Below are 27,737 nucleotides of genomic sequence, written 5' to 3'. Positions count from 1 at the left end.
GAAATAAACAGCCTGCCCTGCTCCATATGATGTGAAGCCTTCAAAAGGCTCGGCTTATTTTCCCCAAATACGTCAGGGTTTTCACAGAATCATCGCGGAACACTTTGGGTTGGGAGGGACCTTAAAGCTCATCCCACTCCAATCCCCTGCTGTGGGGAGGGACATCTCCTGCTAGAGCAGCTTGCTCCAAGCCCTGTGCCTCATCACTGATTTCTTCCTAATATCCTATCTAAACTTACTCTCTTTCAGTTCAAAGCCATTCCCCCTTCTTCTCTCTCTCTCTCTCCATTTCTGCGTTTTCTCCTTACCCTCCTACTCCTCTTGTGCACCGAGCTCTGTGTCCATTATAGAGTCCTTCCACAAATATTGTTTAACTCATTTCCTGGCTCTCTCCAACTTGCACCATCTTGGAGAATCTGGCACTTTCATGTGAAGGCCAAAACACAATGTCTGTGAAAGCAAGGACTGGGACATGCCAGGAAAGGATCACATGCTCAGGCAGTCATCGCTTTCCCCTCCTGCACTAGGTCAGATGATTAAAACTGAGCTGATGGAAGCGAGTCCAAGCTCTGGAAAAAGCCAAAACTTCAGCTAGGAGCCAAAACTTCAGCTATTCCTTTTCAATAGGAAAAAGTTATCTACTGGGGTAGAAAAACAGGCAAGTCATGCCAGCATTTTCCAGGCCAAACTTCACTCACTGAAGTGTTCCTCACACTTGTGCTTTGTTTGGGGAGTGAGATGGAGGGGTGGTCAAGCCTTCTTAGTTCCTGTCAAATCAGACCAGCTCCTCTGTTCCCACCAACATATCAGCAATAAAAGAAATAAAACAACCCCAAACCACGACTTCTCCTGTACTAGCAAAGGAGTCAACGCTGGAAATAAAGGAGCTGTTTGAAAGCTTCACCAGCTGGGAGAGCTGGGGGGTGTTCAGCTGGAGAAGAGAAGGCTCCAGGGAGACTTCAGAGCCCCTGCCAGTGCCTGAAGGGGTTCCACGAGAGCTGGAAAAGGATTTGGGACAAAGCCCTCGAGAGACAGGACACAGGGAATGGCTTCCCACTGACAGAGGGCAGGGCTGAGTGGCACATTGGGCAGGAATTGTTCCCTGTGAGGATGGGGAGGCCCTGGCACAGGGTGCCCAGAGAAGCTGTGGCTGCCCCTGGATCCCTGGAAGTGTCCAAGGCCAGGATGGACAAGACTTGGAGGCACCAGGGACAGTGGAAGGTGTCCCTGCCCATGGCAAGGGGTTGGAATTAGATGATCCTTAGGGTGCCTTCCAACCCAAAGCTTTCAGGGATTCTATGAAATAAATGCTTTGCACTCGTTGATTATAATAGTGGATGCCAGGCTGTAGGGGAAAAAGCCAAACTAATCAATTCTAGACAGTACCAGATACACAGAACAGAGTAAAATGCAGAAACTCGACCCCCTTCACAGGAGCAGTTTCCAAAGCAACTGTGGATTTAATTACCACAGAATCACAGAATGGTTTGGGTTGGGAGGGCCTTTAAAGCTCATCCCATTCCCAACCCCTACCATGGGGTGTTCATGCCTGTGTTCACATGGGATTAAAAAAACCCCAAAAGCAAGTAAATTTCTCCAAAAAGAGCTCTGCATCTTCTCTCAGGACTGTTTCTATACCAAACTGCCTAGCTCAAGTGCTTCACTTGCAGAAGATAAATAGGTTTTATTTGCTTTAACATCCATGTGCTGCTTTCTTCATGAGCTGGGCAGCTCCGAGTCCAAATTTAAAGTTATATATTTTAATTATCTGGGCAAAATAATCGCTTCCCTGCAGTCACAGCCACCGGACTTAACACAGTTGCCAGTTCTAGATGTGGGCTGACTCCTGCACACAGAGACAACATGATGTTTTCCCAGAGAAAATGCACCACAGTCACACACTGAGGTTGGGTTTGGGGGTTATTTTCTTTGTGAGGCATCACAGGGTTTATTTTCAATAAGGTGCTGTTTGATTTCTAAAGCACTTCTGGTCCCACTGACACACTTACTACCCAGAGATCAGCTCGCAGGCCACCCTTTGGTACAGGATTATATCATCCCTATTTTAAGGCTCTCATTTAGCCAAGCTTTCACACGAGATGAAGAACTTCATTACCTAATGGGCTGGATGCACTGTGGTGTCTCAAAATCAGAGCTCAGCTTCCTCCTCACACAGAATTTGAGCACGGAGTCAGTCAGAGCTTTGACATAAATGAAAGCAAATATGTTCCTCTCACCAGTGTTTCGAGATTGGCCATTAAATGGGAATGAGACTGCCTGATTTTTCACAGACAAATAACTACAAGCACGGGAAATTACACGGGAATCACGGAAATATTTATCACAGGAATTCCCCATCTTCCCCCAGTGCCCGAGTGCTTGTGACAGCTAGGGGCAAATGTGCAACTCCAGAAAGGTGGGGATAGGTAAACATTCCATACACACACCCAGAGATGCACACACTGTGCATCCAGGTATAAATATATTCACACCCAGGCACCTCCTCACCCCTGCCCTGGTGACAGCAGAGTGGACTCACCAAGGCACAGAGGTGTTTGCTGTTAATCCAGCCTCAAACAGTGTGGACACTTCTCACATAGCCCAGCTCCTCTCTGTACTAAGAAGTCTGTAAATAACAGCCCATTAACTTTTAATCCCATCTTCCCCAGTCTGACATGCATTTTGTGTTGAAATGAAAGTTATATAAGGTTGAATTGAGGTTGCTTTTTAATATTACATTAAGGCTATTTACCATGTGCAGCACTAATCCCCCTTTGAAAAAAGGAGCCCATTAGCAATTCGGAAAGCTTATGTTGCCATAGCAATAGTCCAGCACTGGGAAATATTTATATAATGTCTTATGTTTTCACTCTGCAACAGCCATCTTCCACAGCGGACTGCCCACTGACCCTGTCTGGCGTTTCCTCCCTGTCCCACGCAGGGCACAGCACCTGCTTGGTGCCTATCTCTGAAAAATCTGTGTGTGCACAGCCACCGGCAGGCACTGCCCCGGCATTCCCGATTCCCACAGGCCCACCACACTTCACCTGCTCCGTTTGCAGCTTGTGCTGATGGTAAACATCCAGGGAGAAGTTCCTGTGCCACTACTCCCAAAATGTGTGACCACAGTAAGAGGTAACCTCCTGCTGGGGGTCAATTCCAGGGGAGGCTTTTTTTGTGTCCAGGGAAGAGAACAGAGCTGGGGAAGGGGCTGGAGCTCCCAGAGTGGCTGAAGGAGCTGGAAAAGGGGATCGGTCTGGAAAAAAGGAGGCTCAGGGGGGACCTTCTGGCTCTGCACAACTCCCTGACAGGAGGCTCAAGAGCAAGGGACAGGACAAGAGGAAACAGCCTTGAGCTGTGCCAGGGAAGGTTTAGATTGGCATCAGAGAAAATATCTTCCCTGAAATGGTGGCCAGGATTGGAACAGGTTTCCCAGGGCAGCGGTGGAGCCACCACCTGGAATTGTTCAGAAGGTGTGTGGGATGCAGCGCTTGGGGACTGTGGTGGTGCTGCTGGTTGGAATCTTGATGGTTGGAATGGACAATCCTGGAAGGCTTTTCCAACCCCAACAATTTCCCAGTCCCCTCGTCTCCTTACCTTGATGTGCTCGTGCAGCTGCGCCTCGTGCTGCCGGGAGAGCTGCTCGTGCTGCCGCTGGAACTCCGCAATCAGGATCTGCCTCTGGATCTGCTGCTTCTGCTTGAGGGCCAGCAGCTCCTGCTGCAGCTGCTGCTCCCGCAGCGTGGGCTCCGTCACCGGCATGGAGAACTGGTGATCCAGCCGCAGGTCCATGGGCACGGAGCTCGGCGCCACTTGCAAGGGCAGGGCTGTGCTCACATCAACTGCAGGGGAGAACACAAGAGCAGGGCTGAGGAATTCCTCATCCAGCAAAGGATGGAGGAGCCATGGTCTGGACCAAGGGCAGGGCTGTGCTCACATCAGCTGCCCGGGAGAACACAAGAGCAGGGCTGAGCTTGGTCCTCAAGCAGCGAAGGACAGAGGAGCTATGGTCTGAATCAAGAGCAGCACCATGAAATTCACACCATTCCTTTAGGGGTAATCAAGAGCTATAGGAATTCAGGCATCAACAAGTTTTCCACCAGGCACCACCTCCTACAAACCCGTGTGTTTGCTACAAGCAAAGAGCATCATGCGTGACCCATCTGTGCCTTCAAAACACACACACAGACACCTCCATTTTATTCATCCAGCACCACTGGAAATAAGGAGGACAAAGAGTAATCCAAGACTTCACAGAAAGGAAAAATCTTGACTTGTGATGCATGAACTGATGAACTGCCCTGGTCAGGAACAGGAGGCTGTCTCTTCAAGAAACTCATGCAGAAAACCACAATGTGTTGTATTAAAAATCCCAAACTGGTTTGGTTTGGGAGGCACCTCAAACCCCATCCCATTCCACCCCTGCCATGGCCAGGGACACCTTCCACTGTCCCAGGTTGCTCCAAACCCCGTCCAACCTGGCCTTGGACACTTCCAGGGATCCAGGGGCAGTCACAGCTTCTCTGGGCACCCTGTGCCAGGGCCTGCCCACCCTCCCAGGGAACAATTCCTTCCCAATATCCCATCTTTCCCTGCCCTCTGGCAGTGGGAAGCCACAACCCCTTTGCAATAACTGAACTCCGCTTGTTTCTCCTAAAAAAAAAAAATTACTGCCACCGAATAAATGATTAAAAATCTTTTAAATTCCACCTGAATGACAGTTCTCCCTTTCAGAGGTATTCTATATTTGCAACGTTTGCTCCCTCTCTCTCTCTTCGGGGCAATCTCTCAAAAACTGCTGAGAGTTTTCAATGAACATCAGTTACAGGATAACAAAGGCTAATCCCTCAGAAACTCTGAGCTTCAGCAAAACTGGAAAATAAAGGTGGGAGGTTTCTCCATATCCTCTGTCAGGACATTAATCTTATCCATCCTAGGGAGAGTTGTCATAGAGTTTTTCCCAAAAAGTCTCATGGAACAGAGGTCCAGGAGTGTGTTCACCCCTCCCTGCACTCAGCTAGGCAAGGGAGTGGGAGGAGACTTTCTTTTTTTGATGCAAACATTTTCAGCAAAGGTCATATTACTGGAAGTGTTGCTATTTTTCAACCCACGAGTTCTTCCTTCCACTTCCCTATTGTTTTCCTTCCTGTGGCCTTTTCTCCGCTCCCCTCTCTCCCCGCAGGACCAGAGTGAGGATTCTGCACCATGGACTCCTGAGCTATAGCGAGGGATTTTGGGGAGAGCAGCACACTCTGACACACAGATATCACTCAAACTCACCTAAACAGTGTGCTTGAGGTCTCTGGGGGGACCTCAGAGCCCCTTCCAGGGCCTGAAGGGGCTCCAGGAGAGCTAGAGAGGGATTAGGGACAAAGCCCTGGAGGGACAGGGCACAGGGAATGGCTTCCCACTGCCAGAGGGCAGGGAGAGATGGGATATTGGGAAGGAATTGTTCCCTGTGAGGGTGGGCAGGCCCTGGCACAGGGTGCCCAGAGAAGCTGTGGCTGTTCCTGGATCCATGGCAGTGCCCAAGGCCACGATGGACACTGGGGCTTGGAGCAGCCTGGGATAGTGGAGGGTGTCCTTGCCCATGGCAGCTGGTGGAACTGGATGATGTTTAAGGTCCCTTCCAACTCAAACCATTGTTACCCCCTGTGTTCTCCTTGTCCTGCTCCCCCACGCCTTGACCCCAGTCCCTCTCCAGCTCTCCTGGAGCCCCTTTAGGCTCTGGAAGGGGCTCTGAGATCTCCCTGGAGCTTCCTCTTCTCCAGGTGAACACCCCCAGCTCTCCCAAGTATGCAAAACTCAACCCAGTTTCAGGCAGATGGAAGACCCTGCTACTTGTGATTGTGCCTTGAGATCCATTCCTCCTACGTTACTCCCCGAAAAAGAGCCTTAAGTTGCCATTCCCTGCTGGAAAACTTGAGAAATCCCCCATTTCCTACCCAAAGGGATTCATCCCCCCACAGCTGCAGGGATGAGAACCACAATTCCCATTCAGGACTCCAGCAGAGGCTGCGTCATCCCTGACTCTCAACTATTTCAGTCTCCAAAGAAGCCCCTCTTTGCCCCGCCGGGAGCTGCTGACCCACAGAGCCCCAGAGCCCCAGCCAGCCCTCTGTGCTCAATGGACACAGGCCCACAACAAAAACCCGCCTGTGCTCCAGGGAGTGTTTGATGGGACACTTGAAAATTGCTTCTCTTGGTTCTGCCTCGAGAACGCACGAGCACAATCAGAGCCGTGACGTGAGCCAAGGCACAAAGACGACATTCAGGGCTGGCATGAGAAATGCCAAAGCCATGAATTAGGAGACAAGATCCTGATTATGAATAATAAACTATCTCACGGTCTCTCTCTGCTTTTCTTTCTTCCCTGTAGGAACAGAAATACATTAATTTCCACCCCCCTCCACCCTTGGCATATAGGGAATTATTTTTTCCCCATGGTGAAGTTAGCCTGATTTAGATTCCATGGTCATGTTATGATGATTTTTATACTGAGTTAGAATGACTCTGCTGGTGTTTCCCTTCCCAAATAAATAAAACATGGCTGTACATCAAACAGCAGCATGCTGCACGTTAATTAAGACCTAAAGCACTTCAGTCCTCCTTGGTTGCTGATGGAGATTGGAAATTTGACATCTCACAGCTCATTCGTAACACAGTGAGGGGAATAACCCAAAACACAGGGAAATGAAGTGACAATCTCTGACCTGAAGGCAAAGTGCACGTCCTACAAAATGTATTTTATCATGGAATCACAAGATGAATTGCCTTGGAAGTGGCATTAAAGCCCATCCAGTGCCACCCATGCCAGGGGCAGGGACACCTCCCACTGTCCTAGGGCACTCCAAGCCCCAGTGTCCAACCTTGGACACTTCCAGGGATCCAGGGGCAGCCACAGCTCCTCTGGGAATTCTATCCCAGCCCCTCCCCACCTTCACAAGGAAAGATTCCTGCCCAACATCCCATCCGTCCCTGCCCCCTGGCACTGGGAACCCGCTCCCTGTGCCCTGTCCCTCCATCCCTTGTCCCCAGTCCATCTCCATCTCTCCTGGAGCCCCTTTAGGGCCTGGAAGGGCTCTGAGGTGTCCCTGGAGCTTCTCCTCTCCAGGTGAGCAGCCCCAGCTCTCCCAGCCTGGCTCCACTCGAAAAATTAAAAACATTTCACATAAAGGCTGTAGATAAGACATTATCAGGGGAGATTCTGGTATGTCTAGATTCTCCCACATTCCAAAATGGAAAATAACTTCTCCCTAAGTCCTGTGTGTTTTGGAAGGGATTAGGGGAAGATGACACTAAACCTGTGAATACACTTTTCAATAAAACTAACATCTATAAATGAATTTTCTTTCCCTTCTCTGATATAGGATTTTCATGCTGGCCTTTAAAGGATGGAAATACAGGACTGAGTCCTGAAAACACACTAAAATGTTAAACCAAAAATTCGGTATGAGAGGTACCAAATGAATATTTAAATTCTAACCTTGTTTCAGTATAACCTTTACTTAAGGTTAATTTAAAAAATATTCACAGAATCCCAGAACCACAGAGGGGGTTTGTGGGAAGGGACCTTAAAGACCATCACATCCCAGCCCCCTGCCATGGGCAGGGACACTTTTCACTAGACATCAAACTGGAGTTTTTTATATCAAACGCTGTTGCCAAAATTACTCTTTCCCTTTTTTATTTTCCTTGATCTTCTATTTTTTTTTTTAATTTAAATGTAAGCAGCATAGAAAACTACCTCTCACATTTGAAATCCAACATCACCTTCAAAGAGAAAGTGCAGGAAACGCTTTCCCTGAGCTCTCCCTCCGGCACAGAGTGAGTCCCACTGAACACAAACAGCTCCTTCCCAGCTCCTCTTTCTTCAACTATTTCCTTTGGAGAAGGGAAAAAATCCCATCAACCTCCCCAAATCTGCTGCAAAACCCTGGGGATGAGAGTCTGGTCAAGGCTGGAGGAAGAAAACAGCTGCCACTCGAGGACACATCCCACCTGCCCATGACAGAGCTAGCCTAGGAGATTCCCAAAATCCCAAGAAAAGAGCATTCCAGCCTCTTCCAGTGACTCTCCAGTGGCTGGTGCCCTCCCAAATCTCTGCCCACCAGGAATGAGCTGCTCTTTGGGCTGGCTGTGGTTGACCCTCTCCCACCAGGGCTTTGCAGAGGCTATGGACTCAGCCTCTTCCCCTGTCCCGTCCCTTCCCGACCGAGGCTTCATTCCCAGCTAATGAGTGTGCTTTTTATGTGCTTTTTAATTACTGCTGTGCCAGCCGTGCCCTCGGGCCAGGTTCTGCCTAGAGCAGCACGCCAGCCTTCGGGCACCCACAAAAAGCAAACACAAAGCCAGAGGATGTGCTTAGTATCCCAAACTCTTGGCCGCTGCCATCGGATCGTCCCCACCCCACTGAACCACCCAGCGGGGTGCTGAGGAAGTGTGTGCATGGATCTCCGCCTCTCAGCATTATTTCCAGCTCAGGGAAAAGTGAAAAAATCGTGTGTTTATCCCCTGACTTTATTCCTCAGGGATGTCCTCAGTGTCCAGCAACAGCTTTGGATTTTTAAATAATTCCCTGTGTTATGAAAGACATTTAAGCACCAAGTTGCTGCCAACAGGAATACCTTGGGCACATGGGGAGCATGACACTGGCTCGGAATCCTCGGAACACCATTCCTATAACCCATCACCCCAGTCAGCCTCCAGAGTCAGCTGGGAAAGGAAGGCGAGCAGCCACTGCTGACTCTGAGCACAGCCAAAGGAGCACCTGAGGTGGTGTATTCTGGCAGGAAGATGTGTGCCAGTCGAGCATCACTGAATTATTGTGAATTAAATCCATTCCCCCTCCTGGCAGTGGCTGCAGTGCTGGGATCCCCTCTGCCACCTGGCCAACCCAGGGATCCTTTTCCAGTGGGGCTCCCACTCCCCAAATTGCCAAAACTGCCCGAAACACTGCGAGACGGTGAGATCAGAGCTATAAATAGCACTGAGCTACTGCAGTATCTGACTGCAGTGCTGGGATAAAAGCAGCGGATTTTGTGGGGAAGCGGAACGAAGCTGCAGCACAGCACCCTCGGAGCTGGCTCCATCTCCAGCACGGCACAAGTCCCACACAGAAGGAGAAATTAATAACAGAGGGGGGAAACAACAGCTTACCAGCTTCTCTCAATTCTGAATTTTTATTCACTAGACAAGATTGTGCCAAGCTGGACTGGAGGAACCCCAAACTTGTCCAAGAGCAGGTGGTGGGAGCAGGTCATGGTAGGGCAGCTCCCAGGACACCAACATCTTCTGGAGCACGTCACATGGGGGCAGGATGAAGGCACAGTCCTGCTCCTCTGTGGATCCACACCAAACTAAAGAACTATCACAGATTTATGGAATGGCCTGGGGAGGAAGGCGCCTTAATGATCATCCAGTTCCAAGCCCCTACTGGGTGGAACAGCAGGAGGAAACAGCTACTTCTATTTCACTCAATTCTTACCTCTGTTATCCCATGTCCAAAGGCCAGGGTCCCAGAGAGGGTATTTTGGGGCTGGAATTAGCCAATAAGCTTAACCACCACAGCCCAGCCAGAGCCAAAGGCAGGTCAGCACCCTGCAGTCCCTGGGAATTTTGGGACAGCCCAGGAGGGTGGCTGCAAAGGCAGCCTGGATCCTGTCTGGGAGTAGGAGCTGGGAGTAAACAGCAGCCGAGGTTCCCTACAAGCTCCACGCACGCTGCAGCTCGGCGAGGGCTGGAGTCACTCCCTGCTCGGGGAATATTTCTTGCTCTGTGAATGGGAACCAAAATTAATCATCCCATCAGCCATGGAAACACGTCGTGAGGCACCACTCTGCAGGCAACAGATGGAGTTTTAAATGTCACTCACTCATTCATTGCAAGGAAACTTCTCCCTGATTACTACCGAGACCTGGAGACATAATAAGGGTGCAGAGATTCTGGATTTCCATGTATCCAGCTTTCCTGAGCCTAATTCCTCCCCTGAACAGACCTCATTAGTATTTGTTAGGAACCTACACAGAAATTTTATTCATGATGATAAGGAAGCCCAAACTTCCAAGAGCAGACCATTTATCCTACTGTCTCTATCTTAGATTTAAAGCATTAAAAAACGTCTCTTAGCTTGAAGAAAATGAAGCTATGTCTGCAACGGACAGAAACCAACATTTCCCAGTGTTTGCAAGGAATCCCAGAATGGTTTGGGCTGGAAGGGATCTCGTTCTAACTCCTCTCGCCTCAGAGCAGGACATCAGAGTTTGGAAAACTATGAGCTCCCATGGATAAATATCCCGTGGGATTTCCTTAACAAGAATACGGAGAGTTCAAAGACAGCACCAAACCCTTGACAGCACAGGCACCTCCAACAGAGATGTCTCCAACAGATGAGCCTGTGCAGGACAGAGCAGACCATTATGCTGCTTTATCTCTTTGCTGGTTTCATCTGTTTCAACAAATGAGTGTCTCAGACAGAGCCAGAGCTTTCTGTGAATTTAAAGATAACGGAATGAAAGGAGTTGGCTTGGACTATTCCTCATTCCAAACTTCACACAAGTGTGGTAAACCTTTCCTTGCACCAAGTGGATAAGCAAAACCCGCTTCATTTCCATTGAAAAAAAAATCTTAATAAATAATAAAATGGAAAACAACAAAAATAAACGTACAGCTATTCTTAAAAGGTTTGGGAAGCTGTGGCTGTCCCTGCATCCCTGGAAGTGTCCAAGGCCAGGCTGGACAGGGCTTGGAGCAACCAGGGCTAGTGGAAGGTGTCCCTGCCCATGGCAGGGGGTGGGACTGGATGATGTTTAAATTTCCTTCCAACCCAAATCATTCCGGAATTCTGTGATTCCTGGGAATGTAATTTCACCTGCCTCTTTGCTTCAGGCATTACCCAGCAACTGAACCTCTTTGATCCATCTATCTTGCTTTCGAAACAGGAAACTTCTCCCCTCAGCAGAACCCCAGGACAAAAAAGCAGAATTGAAAGAAGCCCAGCTGCACTTCTGTAGAGCCAAACCCACGTGGATTTCTCATGTGCTTTACTCTAATATCACTCTGAGCTTCCTTCAAGGGAAAATTACACTTCGGAGAAGAGAATTAAACATGGAAGAGATGGAGCAGGAGCCAGAAAGTCTCACCCTGAGATTACACATGAAAAACTTCCCATGAGAAAAACAATAATCCACCTGGTTGGGTCAGCATGGGGGAGTTGAGGAATTCCCAGTGAAGGTGAGGTTAGACCAACACCTGGACATTGCCACTGGTCCTCTGAAGTTTTCCCTGGAGCCTCCCAAGGGGTGAGTTCTCCAATGGCAGGAATAAAGCCACCTGATGAGCTGGTGGCACAGCACAAGTTTGGGTTCTAAAGCCCATCCCACCCCTGCCAGGGGCAGGGACACCTTCCACTGTCCCACGCTGCTCCAAACCCCATCAAGCTTGGCCTTGGACACTGCCAGGGATCCAGGGGCAGCCACAGCTGCTCTGGGCACCCTGTGCCAGGACCTCTCCACCCTGCCAGGGAACAATTCCTGCCCAATGTGCCACCTAACCCTTCCCTCCCTCAGCTTAAGGCCACCTACCCTATGTGAAAAGAGGTGAAACAAAATTCTGAGGAGTTACCTGTCCCACTGTATTTCAAACAGCAAATAAATGGTTATTATTAGCAGGAGAGTGAGTTCACTCCTGTCACCAGCCAAGGGACTCCCAGCTGTCCAACAAGCCCCAAAATGTGCAACACCATCTCCTCCATCATGACAGAAATAAAGCACAAAAGGAATAGCTAAACAGCAAATTGTAATAGGAATGCTATTCCACAGCTCTTGAAAACTCATAGATTGCTCAAAGGCAGGCTGCAGTTTTGAGCAGAAATCCAGACCATGGTGGAACAGAAACCCACCCAAATGAGCAAGAAGCCCACAGCTTCCTGTGGCCCCTCTGGAAGGGCCTTACTTCCAAATAATGGCTCTGCTCAGGTCTCAGCTGTGTTAGGACCAGGATGCTTGTCGTCCATTCAATACAATGAAGATGCACATTAAAATACAAAAAAAAACAACCCTCTTTTAAGAGAGTGTCAAACACAGGCAGTTTCCTAGAGAAATTCAAGTAACCGCAATCCATTCAAATCCCTGGACAGCAAAGAAACGGCACTAAAGCATTTTTCTATTCTGGCAGAACAGACAGGGGTTGCCCTTCCTGGATGTACACACCAAAACACACACCTGAGTAAAATCTCTCTTAAAAAAAAAGACATTTTCCATTTTTTTGCCTCCAAGACCCATCAGATGAACTGGACACATTAAAACCCAGAAGCCTGCTACTCAGCTCCTAAAGGACAAGGGCAGCTGCTCCCTGCATTCCCCATGGCAGCAGTGATCGTGCATGACAAGGATCCCCCACGTCACGGACGGCTCTCCTCAAAGTGAGCTTTCTCTTGGCATTGGTGCTCAAACCACTAACACCAAGTGGCCTTTTAGACATGGCACAAAAACTGAGTGCTGCTTCTGCTGAAAATCTGCCCAGCCTGTGGCAATTTCCTTCAGCACAGGCAGCCAGGTGCTGGCTCAAACAGAGCCAGAGCCACACAGGAGTCAGCTTGAAGGTGAGTTTTAACACAACAACACTACAGGTTAAATCCAGGTGTGGTTGTAAAGAGTTTTAGATATTTCTCACAAAGAATCTCACTGGGATTCTCCATCTCTGCCCTGCTCTGGCGAGAGCCCACCTGCAGAGCTGCTTCCAGCTCTGGAACCCCCAGCATAACAAGGATGTGAAGCTGCTGGAACAAGTCCAAAGGATGCTAAAGGATGGAGCCCCTCTGCTCTCAAGCCAGGCTGGGAGAGCTGGCCATGTTCACCTGGAGAAGATAACGCTCCAGAGAGACCTCAGAGCCCCTTTCAGAGCTGGAGCGGGACTTGGGACAAGGGATGGAGGGACAGGACAAGGAGGAATGGCTTCCCACTGCCAGAGGGCAGGACTGGATGGGATATTGGCAGGGAATTCTTGGCTGGGGGCTGTTGAGGTCCAGGCACAGGGTGCCCAGAGAAGCTGTGGCTGCCCCTGGATCCCTGGCAGTGCCCAAGGCCAGGTTGGACATTGGGGCTTGGAGCAGCCTGGGACAGTGGAAGGTGTTCTTGTCCATGGCAGGGGGTGGAATGAGATGATCTTTAAGGTCCCTTCCAACCAAATAATTCTGTGATTCTCTGAATGCTGATTTTCAACTCATTTTAAACTTGCCTTCCTAAGGAATAAGCACCTCTATGAATGAACAAGGAGAACATCTTAACAATGCCCCTGGAAGCTTCTAGACTTAAACCTCCCATTCCTTTTATTAAAAGCTCTGAGTTGGGTGGTTGCCTGCTGAGCATGGTAAGCAGCTTCCCAAACCACAATACACCTACACTGCATCTACTACAACCAAGCAAGAGGAGAGCGAGTCCTCCCTCAGAAATTCTGATAAATTCTGGATTATCTTGCTTAAAAATGCCACTTCAGCTGCCAAACTTGGACCTAATACAGAGTTTAGGGATTCTGGCAAATAAAATGGTGCCTGCCTCTTTCAGTGGGAGGCTACAACTCTGCTCCAGTTATGTTGAGGTACCAAACTTCCCTGCCAAGGAGTCGACTGCAGCCTGATCCTTCCACAAAAAGAAACAGAATGCTGTGAGAGGCCCGAAGGTGAGAGACATAAAATATCTATATAAGGATGGAGCTCCTATATGTACCCAAAATAACAGTGACTCACTTTTCAGAGCACTGGGAAAAAGATAAAGGACTTGGGGAAGGAGCTGAAGAGGGTTCAGGGATTCAGCTGAGTGAAGCTTAGAAGGATCCCATGGACAAAAGGCACTGGGAAAGTTGGAAGGAAGAGATAAAAAATACATCCAGGCAGCAGCTGGGGAACAGCTGCAGGAGGCAAGCTGAAGAGGAAGGCTTTTAAAAGCAAGTCTGAGGAGTCTGACTCAGTGGTATCTGGAGGCAAGCAGAGATGGCAATGTTGTATCCGCTGCCTCTCTGAAGTACTACACATCCTGGGTATTAGCAGGAAATGATGGAAATGACACATCCAGGTTCGCTTCAACATTCCTGGCCAAGACACTGTGTCAAGAAGCTCCAAAGAATACAGATAATCACTACCAAAACCTTCTTTAGGTAAAACTCCTGCTTGATACCAGTACACAGCTAATCCCTTCTCCACCGAGCAAACCACATCTTACATTAACTGTATTTGATTTTCAGGCCACTTTAATGAAGCTCTGTGCTGTGCAGGGTCATCCCTCAAGTTTAGGAGCCCATTCCTCCAAAAGACTGCAGAAACAAGCCATCCTTCCAGAGAAAGCCAGACCAGCTGAAACACTCATAGATCAGAACACTGTGAGTGAAAATACTGCCCAGAGCAGCTGTGGCTGCCCCATCTCTGGCAGTGTCCAAGGCTGGATGGGGCTTGTCCCATGGGCAGGGGACACCTTGCACTAGCCCAGGTTGCTCTATCCATATTTCCTCCCAACGTTCCAGCAGCCCACAGGACGTGATGCCTACAAAAGCCCCTCTGCTCTCCCATCTGATCAGCCCAAGGAGCCAGCGCAGGGAACAGCATTTCCAAAATGCCATTATTACCATTTTTTTGCATATTGAAAGGCCTGCAAAGAGATGGATTCCTGCACACGCCTGTGCCAGACCACCCCTCTTAAGGAGGGAGATAACAAGCCAAACTCCAAGTGCGTTAAATCCCGCGTCAGTGTTTCCATCCCGAAATAAAGCTGCCTTCAATCACCACAGCCTAATCCTCCCGTGATTTTGCCTGTTTTCATTTCCACGTTTCCACTTCACAGCCGATTTGCCTCAAGTTTGCTTCGCTCAGGGCAGTGGCCTTGAACTGCAGAGCCCTGCCTTGGCTGGGACCGTGAGACAGCACCAGCTCCTGGCCACGGATCCCAAGCCCTGGAGATTTCATAAGGACTTCACTGTCTGTACACAAGATGCTCAGGGTCCAGAAGTGATGCTTGAAAAATGAGGAAGGGATGAAGCTGCAGGAGCTGGACATTGAAGGGCTGTAGCATGTCCAGGGAAGGGAACAAAGCTGGGGATGGGGCTGGAGCCCCAGGAGAGGCTGAGGGAGCTGGGACAGGGGCTCAGCCTGGAGAAAAGGAGGCTCAGGGGGGACCCTGTGGCTCTGCACAACTCCCTGACAGGAGGGGACAGCCGGGGGGTCGGGCTGTGCTCCCAGGGAACAGGGACAGGAGGAGAGGGAACGGCCTCAGGCTGGGCCAGGGGAAGAATTTAGGAGAACTGTCTTCCCTGAAATGGTGGTCAGGACTTGGATTTGGCTCCCCAGGGCAGTGGTGGAGCCACCACACTTGCAAGTGCTCGAAAGTCATGCAGATGTGGCACTTGGGGCATGGTTTAGAGGTGGCAGTGCTGGAAGAACAGCTGGACTCAGGAGGTCCTCTCCAGTTTTAGTGATTCCATTATTTTAGCTATGTGAGGATGGATTCAGGAGGGATTAATAGAAAGGAAGATGGCAAATTTTCAGAGGAAAATAACACAAACTGTCCAGACCAGTGCTCTTGGCCACAAGACACTGAGATGTTCACATCAGCAGAGGCAGTTTTAGATAATAACTTGATTTACAGATCCAACAGCGCCAGACAAACCTGAGCAAACCAAATCCCACGGAGGAAGAAACAAGAGGCTGAAGCATATTACAGGCAGTTTGATCACCAGCATGTATTTTAGAGGATGCAAAATTAATTCCTGACCTTACACAAACTTTGACTTCCCCGTACGATCATCACTCTGTCAGAAATGCCATCTCAGTATTTTTAGGTGACAGTACATTTGTTTCTACTGTACATTTCTGGTGAGAAAACTTGTTATGTTTTGTAGGTCACTTGGTTTTACCATCTGCCTTGATTTCTGCTCAAGGAAAAGTGTTGTTTCTGAAATCCTTGGTGTTGTACACGAACTGGGAGATAATCGGAACCAGCAGCAGCTTGATTTTGCATCATGCCAGTGAAAATATAGAATACTCCTGGATAATGGGAAAAGGGCTCAGCAAAAGGTTGGGAGAGGTCCGTGAGAAGCCATTTCCCTTTGTCCTGTCACTCAGTGTCCTTGGAAAAAGTCCCTCTCCAGCTCTCCTGCAGGGCCAGAAGTTTGGCAATATTCTACAATGATATTAATAAAAAATAAAAAAGATACAAAGCTTATTAGTAAATGAAACCTGAGGTGGGAGAGATCCTTCAATGCAAGGCCTCTCCTCCCACTGCCAGCCCATCTCAGATGCCTGAAGGAGCTTTACCACACTGACAGCGACAAGAAAAAGCACTGTGACAACTAGCTGATCCTTGGCAAGGCAAACACAAAATTCCTCAGTCAGGTCTTGGAATTTTATAGTGGATTTGTTCTTGTTTAGACCGTAATCTCACAAGTGATGCCAGCAGCAAACCCATCTGGCACATGTAAGACTAAATATCTGCTGCTCGTGGAGATCAGTGTCTCAAAATTAGCATTTGTGCCGAGATCTGGTTTACAGGGGCTTAAAGAACAAACAGGTTCAGCTTACTGCAAAATGCTGCACTCCTTCAGGCAGCTTTGCCCACAGAGTCCAAATCTCTTTACAGGTAAAGGAGAACCTGGAGTGATGGGCTGCAAAGAATCCTGGAATGGGCTGGGCTGGAAAGGAAACCTGTCCTCAATACCTGCCCTACCCACCCAGAGAGGCACAGCGCAGGACTTGGGATGTAAAACAGCATTTGGGTAGAGACCAGCAGTTAATATTTAATTCCAAGGTGTAAATAGCACCCTGCATTATGTAACAGCTTCTCAGAAGCAGAAATTCTCATCCTGTGCAAGAACTTCTTTTGTGGGATAAAGAGTAAAGCACATTCTCAACAACACAAAAACTTAATACCCACCATGCTCCAGGACTGTCTGAAACTCCTGTTAAAGCCGCTTTGAAAGGACTAGAAGTTGTCTTAATATTATGGTGATTTTTAAATCACCTGTAATTCTTATTCGTCTATCGCCTCATGCACCTCACTTTAAAAAGTAATTTTTCTCTTGTGTAACACAACTGCGATGCACCAGCAGTATCCTTACCAGCAGCAGCAACTTTGTTAGAACACTAGAACACACAGCCAAATCTCTGCACTGAAGCCCACATGATTTAAAAATAATAATAAAGAAATAATAAAATTAAAAAACAAAGCAAGGAGGAAAAGTATACGCTGCTAAGGCCGGGAGAAACAGTGCAAAACCCCCTTTTGCTTGGCAAAAAGTCTATGAATATTTGAGCATTTGCAAGCTGTAGGAATTTGGTGGGGTTTGGTGATGTACAGAGTCAAGTTGCCAAGTAACTGTATTTTCTATTTCTCTGCTGCAACAAGCCTTTCTCAACCCAGCAAACAGCAGCACAACCCCAAAGCTCCCCCTGTGTGCCGAGGAGCACCATTTCTGCTGACACTAAACAGAAAACAGAGATTATCCAACAAATATGGGGGGTTTGGAATATCAGTAAACCTCACATTATTGACCCTGACTGTACAGCTGGCACCCGTGAGCGAATATTTGGGAAAGGGAGGGGGGAATGGTGTCTTGAATGACTGAAATCCCCTTGAGAGTGGATTAATGCATGCGTTCCCAAACCAAGAAGTGCCGGTTTTGGTGGTGGCTCTCCCTGTTGCAGTGATGGAGGTGGAAGGGACACACTGCACGTTTGGCTGCACATGGACCCAGATGAAGTTTCCTGGCTGCTCATCCAGGACACCTGATACTCATGTCAACACAGCCAGAACCTTCCCTGCCATGGCATTCCCATCCCTTGTCAGTGTCGGGACATAGCCAGATCATGTATCCAGAGCTGAAACAAAAATTAAACCTTTCCCTGTGCTGCCATCCCAGAAACTCTGGAGAATTTGAGAATTTCCTTCTCTGCAATTTTAGGGATTGTTCCATGCCAGTGTGGGGTCATCAAGGTAAAGTCCTCAAATTCCCAAAACGGATTGTTTTATTTAAATCTATTTACTTATTTTTTAGCGACAGCCTTTCCTTCTGCCTTTTCCACAGAGTTATCTCCTAACCCACTCACTCCAAAGGGCTTTGAAGTCCTGAGGCTTTAGAGACTTTGCTACAGGCACAGTCAGGGACAGCGGAGAGGGATCTGAGTTTTTGTTGAGCACTAATTCAAGACATCATAAATCCCTGGGAGAGGGATTACACAAGTGTAATACTAATATATACACATATATATACATATATAAGTATATACAAGTCCCTGTATCGGGGATTTACATGGAATGTGAAAGGAATTTTATTTTTTCCATCTACAAAAACGTTTGCTACCTCCAAACATGGTATCAAACATTTAATACCGTGGTTAGGGGTATTTTTTTGATAATATTCCAGTGGTACTTTGCCAGCACAACATTTGGTCGAAGGTCAGGTCTGGTGTTTCCCACCAGGAAAAGTTGGCAGCTTTTTGGACCCCACAGACTATCAAAGGCAGGACAGGAGGACAAGGACCCATTCCCTTTGGAACATCTGAGCTGGCTTTGAAGCCCAAAACACGGTTTGTGAGGTTAAATGCCCTCACACATGTAATTCCACTGGAGTGGCAACCCAGACACCATAGTCTGGCTGAGTTCCACGGACAGAGCTGGGAGCTGCTCCCAAGGTCCTGCTGTATCCCCCTTACAAAGCCATCAAGCAGAAGGAGGGGCAGGGTTAGATGGGATATTGGGGAGAACTTCTCCCCTGGGAGGGTGAGGAGGGGCTGGGCTGGAATTCCCAGAGGAGCTGTGGCTGCCCCTGGATCCCTGGAAGTGTCCAGGACCAGGTTGGATGGGGCTTGGAGCAGCCTGGGATAGTGGAAAGTGTCTCTGCCCATGGCAGGTGTGGGATGAGATGAGCTTTGAGAACCCTCCCAACCCAAAGTATCCTGGGATTCTGTGATTTCTGCATGTCTGGAGGTACCCAGCCAAAGTGCTGCTGGACCCCCGGGCTCAGCCTCACGTTGGTGAGGGGAACCTGTCTGAGGACTGCAGCATATTGTGGGAAGGGAATTCCTGCCACGCTCTGAGCTGAGTTTTACCAGCAAAACCCCTCTGATCCAGCCTGGACCGAGGCAGACAGGGCAGGCCTAATGCCACCCTAAGAAAGGTCCCATTTAATGACAGGCACAGCAGCTCCCAGGATTACTGGGGACAGGCAGGAGTTTGCTGCACTAACCTTCCCCTCTCAGCGCGTCACAAACACCTCCCCAAACCTGCTGCTGAGCTCCAGAGCTTGTCTCAGCCCCTTCTGCCAGCAGAAAACAAAGAGAAAACCCCACTGCTTGTCAGAGGAGAGTTTCAGAAATGGAGGGACCAAACCCCACCAGAGCCTGGCCAGAGCCGTGTCATCCGAGACCCAGCACTCCCTGGGCAAACACCTCCAACTCTGCCCCATTCGTAATTTAAAAAATATATTATTGCAACTGCTTCATCAGTTTTTTTGAAAGGAAATTGTAGTCATTTACTTTATGTGAGAAACAATTTGCACATAGGTGGTAGATGACTGTCCTCATGAAAATAAAAAGCCTTTCATATGTCACTTAAGCAGGACAACTCAGGATCTTCAAGAGTTTCATTAGTATCATGACAGTGTAACTGTCTACATGCAGGATTATTTTGGGGTCAAAAAAGGCCAGTTTTGACCTAAATTTCACTGTTTGGTCATTCAGTGCAACTTGGAAAAGTCCTATAGTAGCTTGGGAGTTCCTCTCTCCAATGGAAAAGATCATTGCATTTCATCAGAAACTTTTTTTAAAATTCAATGTACACAATTCAGTGGCAAGAACTGTCAGAGCTTTAGAAATATACCTAGGAAAAGTATCATCAAAACATGCAGTACATTTACTCTGCATATTACAACTGCAGTTCCAAATCAGTGATTCTAAAGCCTTTCATTAGATCATAAAAACTTCAGGCCAACTTATAATGAAATCTCTAATCAAATATGAATGAATCATCTGATATGACACAATTCCTTGAATGAGAAACAGATGGAAAAGTAGCGATGATTAAGTGGTTTGGATCACAAGATATTAGTTAAGCCAAAGGAGGCGATACTTAATCACAGAATCATGGAATGGTCTGGGTTTGAAGGATCCTTAAAGCCCATCCCATCCCACCCCCTGCCATGGGCAGGGACACCTTCCACTGTCCCAGGTGGCTCCAAGCCACATCCAGCCTGGCCTGGGACACTTCCAGGGATCCAGGGGCAGCCACAGCTTCCCTGGGCACCAAGGAAAGGTCTCTTTAATGAACCATCAGCAATTCCCCAGAGAAGCATCTGGAGACTGCTGCTGTATTTTAGGCATCGCTGCACAAAACATTCACCTGATATTCCCTTCACTGCCCAAAGACAAAGCAGAGCCAAATATAGCCCTGAAAATCAATATACACCAGGGAAGAGCCTCCAGGATCTTGATAAACACGTGTCGTGCTAGAAGAGGAATTCTTAAAATCCTGGGAACGCAGGTGGCTGCTCTTTCCCCTTTGGCAACAAACTACTCCCAGTTAATTTTGGCAGAAAGCACCCTGGGGAGCTCTGCTGGGAAGGGTAGAGCCATGGAAAGGGCAGGCAGACAAAGGAAACACAGCCCCTGGACAGCCCATCCTCATCCTCCAGCCAGAGCTCACCTTCGTTTGTCAGGGGAAGCTGATGGAGAAGAGGGACCAAGTACAGGGTGTGCTGGAGCACTACAGCCCCAGGCCGAGCATTGCCTTGAAAAACTGAAAGGACTGGAATGAAATAAAAGCAAAGCAACAAAGATTTCACCCTGACTGCCTCTCTGAGGTTGCAAACCCAGGCAAAACACCCAGGCTGCAAACACACACAGCAGACAAGACTTGGCCTCCGAGATCCCATCTGAGGCACGTGGAATTTTTTCCCCAAGGAAGGCCCCAATCCATGATCAATTTCCATGAAACATTTATCACTTTTCATTCACCACACAGTACTGTTATTTTTAGCAAAGCCACAGGCAATGGGAACAAATTCCTGAATAACCATCCAAGGGAGCCTTTCCGTGCCTGCTCGCATCCTGCCACCTCCTCCTTCCCTAAGTTTTCTTCACAAAGTTTTAGGATTCAAAGGCTCTTCCCTTCATCACTTGCTTTTATATAAATCAAAAGCACAAAACAACCTTTCCTGTGGTAGGGAATCAGTGAGAATTCTTATCTTTGAGAATAACTCTTGGTGAAGAGTCAGGACTAAGAGAATCCAGTGAATTCCGGAGCTGATCAGTGTGAATTAATGAACTAAGCAAGGTGAGGGAAGAAGAAAGGAAAACAGCAAGTTGGGGCTTGCAGCAGAGCAAACTTTCCTGCCTTTCATCCAGGAAACCAGCGCTGCATTCAAGAGCTTCACATTTAAGTGCTGCTTTCAGCTGTTAAAAGAGGGATAACCATTAATAATTCATGCCAGCTCATCCAATTGATAACCATTTCCTCATGGGTAAGAAAGGAGACAGATAAATCATGACAGATAAATATGTTTTCTGAGACAAAAGACAACAAAGCAGAGTTGAGGCACTGTGGGCTCCTGCTCTTCACAACCCACAGGGATGGGTATATTCACATCTGGGCTCCAGCACCAAATCAGTTCAAAACTGCCCCTGGATCCCTGGAAGTGTCCAAGGCCAGGTGGGACAAGGCTTGGATCAACCTGGGCTAGTGGAAGGTGTCCCAGCCCATGGGACAAGATGGGGTTTAAGGTCCTCTCCAACCCAAAGCAGTCTGTGATTCTCTGATTCCCAGCTCGGCTAGAGGAGTGGTTTGATTCCATGTGGAACATGGATGCTGAACTTGAGACAGAGGTGGCCAAAAAGCTCATCCCTCTTCCATACACCCCTGCACGTGCACAAAGTCCTCAGGCAGAGTTACAGGGTCATTAAATTACCCCATGACCAACAAACATGAGTCTGGGGACAGCATTAGTTCAGAAAAGAGGTTCTGAGGCTTGAACTTCCCTGCTTCTCTGCAGGGAGCTGCCCAGAGCCTCTGGATGTAGCAGTTCCCTCCCCTCTCCTGCATAAATAACCCCAAATTTACTGACTGCAAAGGGCTTTGAATGGAAGCACAGCAGTTCAGCAAATCCTCTGTGGAAATCAGGGAGCTGGCTGGCTGAAGGGCTGTGCAGGGCTTTCCCTGCTGAGGAATGGCTCTGAGGCTGGCTCCAGGAGTGCCTCCAGCAGGTGAAACACTCCTTTTATTGTCACTGCATGCACAGTCTGTCCATTTAGCTTAGGGTTGGAAATGAAAGACAAATATTAATAAATCATAAGTACTGCAGGAAATACAACCTTGAGCTGATTTCAATTCTCAAGGCTTTAAGCTGCAGTTCCTCTGCTACCTTGGAATCATGGAATGGTTTGGGTGGGAAGGGACTCAAAGCCCAACCACTGCCATGGGCAGGGACACCTTCCACCAGCCCAGGTTGCTCCAAGCCTGGCCTTGGACACTTCCAGGGATCCAGGGGCAGCCACAGCTTCTGTGGGAATCTTATCTTCCACCAGAGCATCTAAATGGTGGCAAAATGATCACACTGAGGCTGACAATAAGAGCTGCAGCTCCTCCATAACCTAACGAGAGGACAGGATTGAATCTGCTTAGTGTATGGTTGTGACATCAAAATTAATTTTCCCAGAACTCACCTCTGATGATAATTTGGGGGATCTGGAAGGGTTTCTCCCCCATCCTGGACTTCGTGTACATATTCATATTATATATCAGGATATTTTTAGCAGTAAAGGAAAGCCTTTCTAAGGGGTAGCTCCTTCTGGGGCACAACAAAACCTCATGCTGTTCCCAAGCTGACACAGATTAATCCCTAACTGCAAAATCAAGGGACAATATTATTTCAGAGGCACGTACAAACCATTTATTCCTACATACGCTGACTTTTTTTTTTTTTTTTTTTTTTTTTGCAAATGACTGTGGAAGTGAGAGTGGATAATTAAATCTAGGAAGCAGAAAAAGCAGCAGGGGGCTGAAATCTCCCACTTAATGCTCTGTGTTGGAAGGGACCTCTAACTTTCCAGCCCTTTCCACTGTCCCAGGCTGCTCCAAGCCCTGTCCAGCCTGGCCTTGGACACTGCCAGGGATCCAGAGGCTGCCACAGCTTCTCTGGGCACCCTGTGCCAGGGCCTCACCAGCCTCAGATTATTAAAAAAAAAAAAAAAAAGAATTAAGGGAAGCAACATTGCTCAATAAAGTTAATTTATTCCTTTTCCTCCCCCGGGCCAAAGGCACAGCAATCCTTGGGAGCCCGTGGCAGAGCAGGCAGAGTTATCAAACTGATGATTATTGTACTCCTGAGCAGGATGTGGGCTGTGGGGGCTTTGTCTTGTTGTACTTCTGCGAGCACCTCAGAAATTCAGAAGCGCCAATTATGGGTGATACGTCTTTGAAAAGGGAAAATGTTTCCCTTCCTCCAATTAATCCCTAATTTATACAGAAAAGAAGACAGAAATAATTTCCACTGGCGATGACTGAACTCAGGTCTATTCAACCGAATTCACTCCTAAAAAACATTTAATAAAATTCCAGTAAGTATTTCCTGGTTTGGAGTTGAAATGCTCTGCAGGACAGAGGATTTTTAGAACTTTCTCACCATTTCACATCAGAGAGAAACAACTAAAAAGGGTCAAACCTCTCTTTCACTTGGTTCATGGTAAAGAGAAAAACATTTTGGTTTCCTACAAGCACACCACAGTGATTTTATCTGAAACAGAAATGCAGCATAAAAGCTTATTGACCACTTAAGTTTATTCAACCTTACCCTGACCAGGGCAGGAGAATGTTTTAAACAAAATATCCCAGGACATAATCAAGCAAATTTTTTTCCTTATGCTGTTTTTTAACACCATTATTTCAGTCATGCCTGAGACTTGGAACACCACCCGACAATCCCACACACAACTTGTTTTTCCAGAGCAGTGCTTGGTGTTACTTCTCATTTCTTCTCTCAGAAAGAACTGCAGCATACTCCTAAAGACAAGAATGATAAAAACTGGATAGGCCAATCCCAGAATGGGTTGGATGGAAGGGATCTTCAAGGTCATCCCATTCCACTCCCTGCCATGGGCAGAGACACCTTCCTCTGTCCCAGGCTGCTCCAAGCCCCAGTGTCCAGCCTGGCCTTGGGCACTGCCAGGGATCCAGGGGCAGCCACAGCTTCTCTGGGCACCCTGTGCCAGGGGCTGCCCACCTTCACAGGGAACAATTCCTTCCCAATATCCCATCTATCCCTGCCCTCTGGCAGTGGGAAGCCATTCCCTGTGTCCTCTCCCTCCATTCCTTGTCCCAAGTCCCTCTCCAGCTCTCCTGGAGCCCCTTTAGGCACTAGAAGGAGCTCTGAGGTCCCCCCAGAGACCTCTCTTCTGCAGGTGAGCACCCCCAGCTCTCCCAGGCTGAATTACATTCCCACAGCTCAATTACTGGGAGAACTAGTTGACAAAGAGGCAGAGCTGCCCATCTCTCATTTCACCCACTTGACACCAGCACAGATCCCCAGGGATCCCTGCCTCACTGTTTTCCCAAAAGCACAGAGGTGAGTTATTAAAAATACTCAAAATGGAGTCCAAAGAGCAAGAACTCCCTAAATCCTGCATGGCTCCATTAAACAGCCTCATTTCACCGGGGGAAAAACAGCCAGAAGAGACTCTACCATCAAGTTCCCCAAGCTCTCAAGCAGCACCAGCCTTTGGCCTGAAATACCTCAAACAGAAACATTAGACTTAACCAGCAAGCAAAATCAATACCAAAATAAAGGGATAGAGATTCAAACTCAACCCTTTCACAGCCCTGGCCACCGATCCACAGAGCCACAAAACCCAACCAGCTCACGACCGAGGTGGGCAGTAAAACCTGTAAGCTGACCTGTGCTACCACGGTGACTTTAAAATGAGAATGCCTCTGAGGGTTAGGAAAGCAGAACCTCCCTTACCTGACAGACACGTTGGGAAGCACACGGAGGGCAGAGGGATTTCTCAGAATCCAAAGCCAAATGCCCATGCCTGGTAAACAACCATCTCTTCCTTTTTTCCCCCCAATGCAACAACTCTACCTCCTTGAAAGTTTCCTTCTCCAGATAGGCATTTAGGTCCACAAAAATCTAGGTTAGGTCACAGCCCACTTTTTTTCTCCCCCTCCCAGCCTACCCAAGTTGTTTTGAATAAACTTCGTTTACATCTTTCCAACTGGCGTTACCAGAAGTGCTCAGATCTTCTGTGAGATTTCATCCTTAATAGAAAAGGGCCTGAGGGTATTTTGGAAGGCAACAGAGAAGGGAAAGTTGGGGGTTTGGAAGATCTGAGCTACTCCCTGCAGAGTAGATAATGTTTGCTATATCCTATCACCCCTGGTATAGATATCTGCTTACACCTGGAAGAGAGAAGGGGGAAACACAAAAGCCAGCAGCAGATTATTTCCCACAGAATTCCATGTACTGGGAGCAGAACTTTGGTTTCCATCACTTGTAGAGCTGCAGCCCTGAGTTGTAAGAGCTCTCCCAGCTCAGCGAGGAGCAGCCAGGAAGACGAGCAGGAGGACAAGCCGCAGGAGATGCCATGGCAGGATCATTAGGAGAGGGAAAACAGCAAACAGCCCAGAGCCCGGCTTGACACACTTTGATCAGCCCAGCCTTGGCTCCCTGTTTCTTCTCCCTAATGAGAGCAGCAGCTCCAAAACCTCCTTCTGGGCTGGGAAAGGACTTGTTCAGATGCTGCTTTGTTCTCCTGTCCTCTCCCTTCTAAGGCAAACCAAGCATCTCCCACCAGGCTGGGCTCCCCTCAGCCCCCTGCAAGACTCCCAGGGCTGCTGTGCTCCATTCCCAAATCCCACTCTCCCAGCCTGGGAAAGCAGAGGTGTGCAAGTCCTAACAGACTCTGTTCCAGCACTCTGCATTTGCATTCTGCTCTCCCACTCACAAGGCAGAGCTCAGAGCATTCTCCTGCACCCCCCAGAACAGGAACCAGGTTTAATAGGACTTTCTTTTCCTTACCAGAGCTGGGCATGTGGTTCACTCGAGGTGGATTCAACAGCTCCACTGGCTGGTCTCTGCCAGAAAGCCCATCTGGAAAGAGGGGGGAGAAAGAAAATAAAATCACATCAACACTTTGGGTAGCTGAGCTATTTTTAGCCAGTCCATGCAGGAAAAAAAAAAAATCAGTAACCAATTATCGATGCAGAGCAGAAACACAAGTAGCACAAATCAATGGAAATGAGAACGTTCCCAAGACAGCTAAAGCAGAAAATAAAGGAGACTCTATCCCGAATGACACTCAGGGTTTGCTGGTCTTTAAGTCCACAACTGGTGCTGATCCAAGGCTGAGGAAAATAACCATGTCAGTTCACAAACTTTACCAGAGAACAACTGAACTGTGATTCCTTCCTGGGAGAACTGAGCTAAGGCAGAGCTGCAGCCCCACGGAGCAAAGTTGAGGAATGGCTGGAATATGCCAGGGAGATGTTAAGGGAAACTGACAAATCACTGCAGGAGATTAAAATGCAGAGACATGCATAACAAGCCCCATTTTGCATAAGTTTGGATTTCAGAAAGGCATTAAAAACATACTTCGTAAATGAGATGCACAAATCCATCTTGCTGAAGCAGTTCCCTATTTAAAATATTTCCAAGATTGTATCTTGCATCCAGGTAGAGTTAAACAGAACAACCGGTGTTAGAGACTGCCACACCTGAGTTTCTAGTCACCCATTACCCTCCCAGAAGAGCTGAAGCAAAAAATGCTAAATTGTATTTTTCAGTGTAATTACGAACCCTGGGATACAGAAAATTTATCTCAAACCTACTTGTTCCACCTTTGTCAGTCTGTCTCACTTTTCCTCTCCAACCCCCTCCTGTGCTGCACCTCTGATAGGATCAAGCCAAACCCTGTCTGGAGACATCAAAGAAGCCACCCCATCTCTCTCAGGTAAAGGACAGTGTTAGAAAAACATTAAGATTTGTTTTCTTCTCCCTGCTTTCTCCATTTTTCTGGAGAGAAAGCACAGCTGGGCACTTCTGCATGTCTTGCCTGAGTTCACCTCCAGTGGCTATACCCAGATGGAAGGAGAAGAGCAAAACATCACTCTTCTAAATCCAATCGAGCCATCAGGTGCTCCAGAGTCAGTGGAGAACACAGCCCAGGAAAATACCCAGTTTTGCTGGGGAGCAGAGTCTTTTCAGCTTCTCTGCTGGCCAATTTCAGATAAAGAAGGTTGTTCCTTCAGAGAACAACCCATGGACAAACCAGAGCAACGTGGCAGCACCCAGGTGCTCTGTGAGACAAGCCCAACGTGGGAGTCAATTTGGGGGACTTTCAAGACTTGTTTAATTCTAAGAAATAAAGTACACGAATTTTTTTCCACTCATTAAAAAACAATCCCAAACCCACAAACCAATACTTTGCAATCTTTATTTCAAAATGAGTATTAGATTAATCACAGCAGAACATTTAGGAATGAACATCTTTTAAAGCACAGACACCCAAAACACTTGAATAAAACCAAGCTATCCAAGACCAAGGTTCTTTGATGTCCAAATACAGCTAAATAGAATAAAATAAAATAAAATAAAATAAACCAAAACAAAATAAAATAAAAATATAAAACAAAAAATAAAGCTCTAGATCTCTGCAGCCCTCCCTCAGCACAAGGATGTACAGCTGCTGGAGCAGTGCAAAGAGGTCAAGC

At 47.9% G+C, this 27,737-nt stretch overlaps 1 protein-coding gene across 4 annotated transcripts in view; it reads right to left on the bottom strand.

The window, feature by feature from the left end:
* Positions 1-27,737, bottom strand: part of HDAC4 (histone deacetylase 4) — a 175,613-nt gene that overhangs the window by 78,256 nt on the left and 69,620 nt on the right. For all 4 annotated transcript variants that reach the window (XM_066322354.1, XM_066322357.1, XM_066322356.1 and 1 more), the window contains exons 3-4: positions 26,047-26,118; positions 3,598-3,842 (exon numbers count right to left, since the gene is read on the bottom strand). In XM_066322354.1, the coding sequence (XP_066178451.1) occupies positions 3,598-3,842; positions 26,047-26,118 (317 nt within the window). The remainder of the gene's footprint in view (positions 1-3,597; positions 3,843-26,046; positions 26,119-27,737) is intronic.

The sequence above is a fragment of the Sylvia atricapilla genome, chromosome 7 (assembly GCF_009819655.1).
Source record: "Sylvia atricapilla isolate bSylAtr1 chromosome 7, bSylAtr1.pri, whole genome shotgun sequence".
In the NCBI taxonomy this organism is placed as follows: domain Eukaryota; kingdom Metazoa; phylum Chordata; class Aves; order Passeriformes; family Sylviidae; genus Sylvia; species Sylvia atricapilla.
The sequence above is the reverse complement of the archived record's forward strand: the minus strand, read 5'-3'. Positions and strand labels throughout refer to the sequence as shown.